This window comes from Nematolebias whitei, chromosome 11, assembly GCF_014905685.2.
Source record: "Nematolebias whitei isolate Nwh7 chromosome 11, NemWhi1, whole genome shotgun sequence".
Classification (NCBI taxonomy): Eukaryota; Metazoa; Chordata; class Actinopteri; order Cyprinodontiformes; family Rivulidae; genus Nematolebias; species Nematolebias whitei.
This window is the reverse complement of record NC_056508.1, coordinates 37,788-46,788: the sequence shown is the minus strand read 5'-3', so window position 1 is coordinate 46,788 and position 9,001 is coordinate 37,788. Positions and strand designations below refer to the sequence as shown.

At 40.1% G+C, this 9,001-nt stretch overlaps 1 protein-coding gene across 1 annotated transcript in view; it reads right to left on the bottom strand.

The window, feature by feature from the left end:
- Window positions 1-356: 356 nt before the first annotated feature.
- The window catches only part of rps21 (ribosomal protein S21), a 38,196-nt gene continuing 29,551 nt past the window's right edge, over window positions 357-9,001 (bottom strand). The window contains exons 5-6 of the mRNA XM_037684617.1: window positions 1,725-1,780; window positions 357-460 (exon numbers count right to left, since the gene is read on the bottom strand). Coding sequence (XP_037540545.1) covers window positions 451-460; window positions 1,725-1,780 — 66 coding nt within the window. The 3' untranslated portion in view covers window positions 357-450. The remainder of the gene's footprint in view (window positions 461-1,724; window positions 1,781-9,001) is intronic.

Here is a 9,001-nt window from a genome sequence, read left to right as displayed (position 1 = left end):
TAAAGGTTTTTGCTGCTTTGTACCATGAAATGAAAATAAAAATTTTATAGCCAAAAGGTTTATATTTTGCTTAATAGTTTTCATTTTGAGAAGATTGTGTTTCATCCGTTTTGCTATTAAACCTAAACATTATACAAAAAGGAATACCAACTAATTGCAGAAAAACTGCACGGACCTTTTAAGATTGCAGGCAAAAATTGTACCATTCTTAAAACTGCAGTTGTGGGCTGCACAAAAATCACTCCAAGGGCCACAAATGGCCCTAGGGCTGCACTTTGGACACCCATGCTGTAACGCAAAAGTTGGGGAGGGGGGGCTGGACTAAATGCTGCCATAAAGGTAGGAGTCACAGCAAGTTTAATTTCAGCGGACATATTTTATTGCAAATTTCAAAATAAAGACAACATTATGCTTATTTTTTTAATCCATTTTATTTAACAAATTTGATCCTCAGAAGTTCCTGGGGAAACAGAAAGAAGAAATAGTCAGTTTCTAAACACATCACTCATCTAAATTTACTGACAAAACATCCAGCAGCTAACAAACTGAAGATGGTGAGAATGGGTGGGAGAAAGCCATGTTATGTTGTAAACCAGTCGGGATATTTCCAGTTAGAATATTTAACACAGAATAGTTTCTCCTATTCGAGATAAGGCACGTCTGTTATTGAATGCAATCAATAGTATTTTAGAATGTACTTACAACCCACCCACCCAACATTACCACCAGCTGATTGCAGATATTTGTATACCGTAATTGCCGTTGTATAAGCCACTATTTTTGTCTCACACTTTGTACCCCGCGGTTTAAATAAAAGGGCGTCTTATTTGTGTATTTTTTTTCCATAATTTTCAAAATTTATATTTTATTTTGAAAGACTTTCTGCTGTCTCTCGGTAGCTTCCTGCCACTGACTAACGTTTTCCTTTGACAAAGCAGAGCGCTCGTGGCTTCCGGCACCCCGTATCTCATGGGGGCAGGCGTTTGTGACACAAAGAGAATGCCCTCAGGTAATCAGATGTACCAAACCTTTTGCTCATCGTTTCAAATTGCTTACCATAACTCCACCCACTCTGTCATCATGTGACCAGAACCTGAATGACCAACAAGGTACTCTCAAGGACCAAGAATATTCTGAAGTCCAAGAATTATGGTAATCATTTCAATTAATAGAAATTTGGCCAACAAGAATTCTAACATTTAGTAAAAAATATAAAGAAATAAAATTTAAACAAGTTAAATTGAATTTGTGATTTTCAGCAAACAGATAAAACTAAATTGGGAAATGAAAACATGCATTTCCTGTTGAGTGCAACCGAGAAGCTGCACACTGCATAAAAATTAACGATTAAAGAGAAGGAAAAACCGGTATGTTGTGAAACTTTATATGCAGTTGCTGTCAAATGCTTTTGTTCTTTTAGATTTTGTCTAGATTCTTAATCTTTTTTTTTTTCCCAAGGTGAAAAAAAAACATCCACTTTGGTCTTAGTTCAGTTTGAACTAAAAGTTAGTTCCTCTGTTCCATCAGAAATTAAACCGTCTTTCCAAACAGGTCTTTTGCAGAGCTATCCAACATGACCAGTTCTTGCACAGAACCCTCTTCAACATGTGTGAACATCTTTAAGATGTTAACACTAGAGTTGTAATAGTAGCTCATGAGGAAAATATGACTTTCAGAAAAAGCATACATAGAGATTCAAATTAATGCTAAAACCATTTCCATACTTTGCAACAACACCGTCGTTCTTGGCCAACCTCAGGATGGAGTCATCAGCTTCTCCCTGCAGAGAAAACAGACTCAGAATCAGAACTTACAGCTGCACTTATCAAAATGCTTTGGTTAGGTTCAAGTCTTTAGAAGCCTATCAGAGGCAGTGACATCAAATCAATTCATGTCACATTTACCCTAATCTAGGAATGTGCGATATGGCATAAAATTCATATCACGATATGTGGGGGCCGAGATGGTGTAGAGGCAGGGCAGCCGGCTTGGGACCCGAAAGTCCCGCAGGTTCGATCCCCAGTCACTGCACATCACGTGGTGTCTCTGGGCAGCACACCTCATCCCCAAAATGCCCCCCGGGCGCTTTCAATAGCTGCCCACTGCACCACCTGGTGGTGGATGGGTTAAATGCAGAGACTGATTTCGCCGTTGTATGGAAACATACAGTGCTGACATTGTGATGACAATATTATTATTATTACTGTGAAGGGTGGTGATAACAAATATCGTAATATGTTTTGGGTATAAAACTTAATAGGAATTTTTTAAAAAGCGTACGGTGTCCTTTTGCCATCATATATTTTGAATTAAAAAAAATTCCATTACTAGGTCCAGAGAGTTTTTAAATAAATCAAGTATTAGGCTTCTTTCTTGTAGTGCAAAACAGTGCAAAATATATCAAATGTAGTTTTAGCCATATGTTTTAAACAAAATAATATGTTGTTAACTTTTAAGTTTCCAGTCTCACTTCAGAAATGAACAGCAACAGAGCAGCATTTTACACTGAAACACTTCACCCTCCAAACCTCTAGTGGGCGACTCCTTCTGCTTTAATGGAGAGTTGACAAAAAATGAGTCTGTGGCTTTGACCAGAGGGTCTCGCAGGAAAATCACACAACGCAGTGTCCTTTTCACAGATCAGAGAGCAGGTTTCTCGAAAGCTGACCAACGCTTACTTTAACTTTCGACGGAAAAAAAATAAATGAATAAAACTTTCGACGGAACACAGCGTGTTGCGCATGCGTCAAAATATGGCAACACTACAGCAAGCCGGGCGTAGTTAGCTTGTAGCTTCGCTACTTAGCTCTCGAAGAAAATACTTTAATGCCACTTATGCACCAGTTTTCAACTAAAAACATGTAACGATTAAATCTGACAACTCTGATTTTACACTTGAACACCACTTACGCATAGTTTTCAACAAAAAAAAGTAACGATTAAACTGACAACTCTGATTTTACACTTGAACACCACTTACGCACAGTTTTCAACAAAAAAAAGTAACGATTAAACTGACAACTCTGATTTTACATCAGACACAGCATTACTGCGTTTAGCCGGTAGAAGACAGATCTCTATCGTAGGCTAAATTTCTATCGTTTTTACCGTATACCGTTTATATTGTGCATTCCTACCCCAATCTATAGGTCCTTTAACAACATGGCTATGTACAGTCATTCAGTAATACCAGCAGAATTTTCAGAGGGTGGAAACTAATTTGTAGAAATAACAATGTCTCAAATTTAATTTAGTTTTTATTTACTCATTTTTGAGTTTGTCAACATAATCCTGACATATACCGTATTTTCCGCCATAAACATTGCTCTGCCCTTTATGTCGCATCTGTCCAAATATGTCTAATAACGTGGGAAAATCCATGTTGCTTCGCCGTATGTGTCATATTATGCACCACTGCTGTCAATCCCGAAATGTGGGCTGGTGTTGTGCCAAAAATGGATTGGCTGCCAAATGGCGGCCACAGGAGCGTGCACAGGACTTTTATCAAGAATTTAACAAGATTAACGTTTAAAAACAATTATTTGTTTGCTCATAATTATAGTAAAGGTGTGTATGTGTCTGCTTAACAATGCACTTTGACGGTCAATTCAACTGTATTTCAAAACCCGGTACGCGGAAGCGAGCACGCGCGGACTGAGAAGCCACTGTTCATTTCTTCGAGATTTAACAAGATAAACACCTAAAAACAACTGTTCGCTCGGCTTTATAGTAAAGGTGTGTCTTGGTCTAATGTTTGCTTAATAAAAGTACTTAAACGATCAAATCAGCTGTATTTCAAAAGTGTTCGCTACCTTGGTGCTCCCGGGAGCGGGCAGACGGGGAAGAAAAAAGGAATGAGGAACGTTACGCATTTCTTCTAAATTTAACAAGATAAGCACCTAAAACAATTACTTGTTTGCTCGAAATTATAGCAAAGGTGTGTCTCAGTTAACTTTTACTTAATAAATGTGCTTTAATGGTCATGCACGTTGCTGGGGTGGTGCAGCGAAATGAAGCCGATTTTGACAGTTGCTCCATGCACCGAGCAGAACAAAGGTGGGGAGACAATGGCAAGCCAATTGTGTCATTAATAGCTGGTGAAGATTCTCAGTCATCCAGGACATGGTAAATGCAAATAAGTTCAAGACAAAAACAATAAAGTATAATATATAAAGTCTAGTTGTTTTTGTCTTGAACTTTTTTAATTTGTCATTATAGCCACGTTTACTTATTACATGATACAACGGCATGCCTTACTCCTCTGGTACAATCTAGCGGCTGAAAAATGGTAGTGTTCCATTTTTTTCCAGTCAGAATTAATGAAAACGATCATATCTCGGCCAAAAATTGGTTTATAAATATGGGGGGAATAAAAACAAATGCGTCGCTTCGGCTGATAAAGTCGCAGGCATGCAAATTATGCAAAAAACCGTAACTTGTAGGGCAAAAAATGCAGTACTAAAAATCAGTTGATTTTTGTACTTTGTCAGAATTGTCTCAAATGCTACCATTAACAATCACGTTACTACCCTTCTGCATTCCTTTAAGGAAAAACACATTGAAATCCATTAGAAATGCAATTTTTTTTAAACCTCTATAGCTACACTTTAAATTGTGAAATGATTTCACTAGATGGTGCTCTGCTTTTACATTTGAAGGATGCTGTACTACAGTAGTCCCTTGCTGGGACTGGTGGTTCGTTTTTCACAGATTCATTATCGCAGTTTTTCAAAGTAAGAGTGGACATGACACAATGGGCTGATTGAAGGATGAGCTATGGCTTGTTCATCCATCCATCCATCCATCCATCCATCCATCCATCCATCCATCCATCCATCCATCCATTCTCTTCTGCTCGTTTCAAAGTCGGGCCTCGGGGTCAGCAGCTTGAGAAGGGAGACCCAGACTTTTATTTCCACAGCCACCTCTTCTAGTTCTTCTGGCAGGACCAAGGCGTTCCCAGGCCAACCGAGTGGTATAGTCTCTTCAGCGTGTCCTGGGTCTTTCCCGTGGTCTCCTCCCAGTCGGGCATGCCCAAAGCACCTTCTTAGGGAGGCGCCCAAGAAGCATCCTTACCAGATGCCAAAGCCACCTCAACTGGATCTTCTTGATGTGGAGGAGCAGCGGTTCTACTCAGTCTCTCTCAGATAACTGAACTTCTCACCCTATCTGTAAGGGAGAGTCCAGCTACCATGCAGAGGAAACTCATTTCAACCACCTGTATCCACGATCTCATTCTTTTGGTCACTACCCAGAGCTCATGACCATAGGTGAGGGTAGGAACGTAGACTCACCGGTAAACAGAGCTTTGCCTTACAGCTCAGCTTCCTCTTCACCACAACGGACTGGTACAGAGTCCGCAATACTGCAGATGCTGCACTAATCCATCTGCCAATCTCAAGCTTCATTCTTCCCTCACTTGTAAACAAAACCCTGAGATACTTTAACTCCTCCACTTGAAGCAGAACCTCACCCTCGACCCGAAGAGAACAATCCACTTTTTTCCGGTTGAGGACCATGGCCTCAGATTTGGAGGTTCAGATTCTCATCCCAGCCATGATTGGAAGAATTGTTTATTTAAAATAAAGAATTTTAAATTATTTTGCACCTGTGTGCAGCCCACAATTGCAGGGGTAAGCTCCCTCCTGCAGCCAGCCTGTCATGATCTCCTTCTCTGCCACACACATATTTCTCCTGCTGCATCAGCTTTGTGAAGGGTTAACCCTATGCTGTCCAGACGCAATGATCAACTTTTGCCTTCCAACTTAAAATTCAAAGCATGTCACATCGTGAAATTGTCAAATCACAAAATATAAAAGTGTTAAAAGTTATTTCAGAATAACCAAACTTTATTATCATTGCACAATATACAACGAGAACATGTACGTACAGTCGTCCGAAAGATGGGTGGAGTGCACAAACCTGCAACTATAAAAAGCGCGGCCCTCATTATTCTTATTTAGAATAATATTTTGCTTAGATGAGAAAAGGGAAGAAAACATGAGGTGAGACGGTATAAAAAAAAGATGTCCTAGACAGGGCACGATTTGAGGCATTAAAAAAAAAAAAAAACTACCACAGCAAAGCAACATAAACAGACGTAATGCATATACATATAGGCCGGTGAAGACATTGAACTTTAAGGGAAAGTCGTAGCATATTCCAGAGCTCTGGTATATGGGGCGGCTGTGGCTGAGTGGTTAGAGCAGTCGTCCTCTAATGCGAGAGTTGGGGGTTCGAATCTACCAGCAGTTACATGTCGAAGTGTCCATGGGCAAGACACTGAACCCCTCATAGCCTCTGATGTGTGTCCCATCAGTGTATAAATGTGATCTAAAGCACTGATTAGTCTCTTTAGAATGATTTGTTCAATTATCTTTGTAGTGATCTAGTATTAAGCTGTATGAATGGGTAAATGAGGACAGATTGAAGTGTAAAATGCGTTGAGTGTCTTGAAATAAGATAGAAAGGCGCTATATAAGTACAGTCCATTTACCATTTACCATATACAGGTCCTTCTAAAAAAATTAACATATTGTGATAAAGGTCATTATTTTCCATAATGTAATAATAAAAATGAAACTTTCATATATTTCAGATTCATTGCACACCAACTGAAATATTTCAGGTCTTTAATTGTTTTAATACTGATGATTATGGCATACAGCTCATGAAAACCCAAAATGCCTGTCCCAAAAAATTAGCATATCATGAAAAGGTTCTCTAAACAAGCTATTAACCTAACCATCTGAATCAACGACGTAACTCTAAACACCTGCAAAAGATTCCTGAGGCTTTTAAAAACTCCCAGCCTTGTTCATTACTCAAAACCACAATCATGGGTAAGACTGCCGACCTGACTGCTGTCCAGAAGGCCATCATTGACACCCTCAAGCAAGAGGGTAAGACAGAAAGAAATTGCTGAACGAATAGGCTGTTCCCAGAGTGCTGTATCAAGGCACCTCAGTGGAAAGTCTGTGGGAAGGGAAAAGTGTGGCAGAAAACGCTGTACAACGAGAAGAGGTGACCGGACCCTGAGGAGGATTGTGGAGAAGGGCCGATTCCTGACCTTGGGGGACCTGCGGAAACAGTGGACTGAGTCTGGAGTAGAAACATCCAGAGCCACCGTGCACAGGCGTGTGCAGGAAATGGGCTACAGGTGCCGCATTCCCCAGGTCAAGCCACTCTTGAACAAGAGACTGCGTAAGAAGCATCTCGCCTGGGACTGCTGCTGAGTGGTCCAAAGTTATGTTCTCTGATTACAGTAAATTTTGCATTTCCTTTGGAAATCAAGGTCCCAGAGTCTGGAGGACGAGAGGAGACACAGAATTCACATTGCTTGAGGTCCAGTGTCAAGTTTCCACAGTCACTGGGGTGTCATGTCAGCTGCTGGTGTTGGTCCACTGTGTTTTATCAAGCACAGGGTCAATGCAGCTAGCTATCAGGAGATTTTGGAGCACTTCATGCTTCCATCTGCTGAAAAGCTTTATGGAGATGAAGATTTAATTTTTCAGCACGACCTGGCACCTGCTCACAGTGCCAAAACCACTGGTAAATGGTTTACTGACCATGGTATTACTGTACTCAATTGGCCTGCCAACTCTCCTGACCTGAACCCCATAGAGAACCTGTGGGATATTGTGAAGAGAAAGTTGAGAGACACAAGACCCAACACTCTGGATGAGCTTAAGGCCGCTATCGAAGCATCCTGGGCCTCCATAACACCTCAGCAGTGCCACAGGCTGATTGCCTCCATGCCACGCCGCATTGAAGCAGTCATTCATGCAAAAGGATTCCCGACCAAGTATTGAGTGCATAACTGAACATGATTATTTGAATGTTGGCGTTTTTTCTATTAAAAACACTTGTCTTTCATTGGTGGGATGAAATATGCTAATTTTTTTGGGACAGGCATTTTGGGTTTTCATGAGCTGTATGCCATAATCATCAGTATTAAATCAATTAAAGACCTGAAATATTTCAGTTAGTGTGCAATGAATCTGAAATATATGAAAGTTTCATTTTTATCATTATATTATGGAAATAATGACCTTTATCACAATATGCTAATTTTTTGAGAAGGACCTGTATATTTAAAATTCTATATTTTTCTTCATCATTTGATGTATTTGCACTCATTGTGGTTTTGTTTTTTGTATACAGATTATTTTTAGCTTTGAATTAAAGTTTAGCTTCGATTTAAATCTTTAAATTAAAGTGTAATTAACAGATTATTTAATAAAATCAAAGGGAAAACAGGATTTCACGATAAAGCCGGCACCGTTCATTCATTTTTAATCTTCACTGATAAAAAAAAAAAAAAAAATTTTTTTTTATAAAAAAAAAAAAAAAAAAAAAAAAAAGTTTCCACCACTCGTCCCTCCATCCCGGTCCTCCCACCTGCCAGGGCTCGAATCCGGCCTTTGTGAGCAGGCGAGGCCGGGGCTCAGGGTTCGGCCTCGCGGGCTCCAGCAGCTCATATGATCCTCCGCGGTGACCCCGCTCGCTCAAATTTTATAGTCGGTCACCAAACACAAAAAAACACCTGGACTTCAGAATTGAACATGGCGTTGTCATTATTGTTTTTAAAATCTTTAAAATAGATCCAGCCGCTGCTCTGCATCCAGAGAATTTGCAAATGGAGGCTCAGTGAAAAGTTTCTGAGATCCAGCACATTTTTGATATTTCGATAGGATTACAGCGTTTCACTGACACATTTCTTTTTCTGTTCGGGTTGAAGCGGCCACTTCAGTTTCAACCCGGACAGAAAAAGGTGCGACACAACTACCTAAGTGCGTGGTGACGTAATGTTACGCAGAGCTCAAGTCCAGAAGGCGTTAGTGGTAGCAGGCTAAGCTAGGCTAATCTCCAACGCGCGTTAAGTTTTCTCTTCAAAAAGAGTTCCATGATCGTCAGAATGTGACTGAACAACTTTAACAAGTGAAGAGAAGCAGATGACATCACTGATAAGAGAGGAAAGACTAATTTGCTGGTTTGGAAG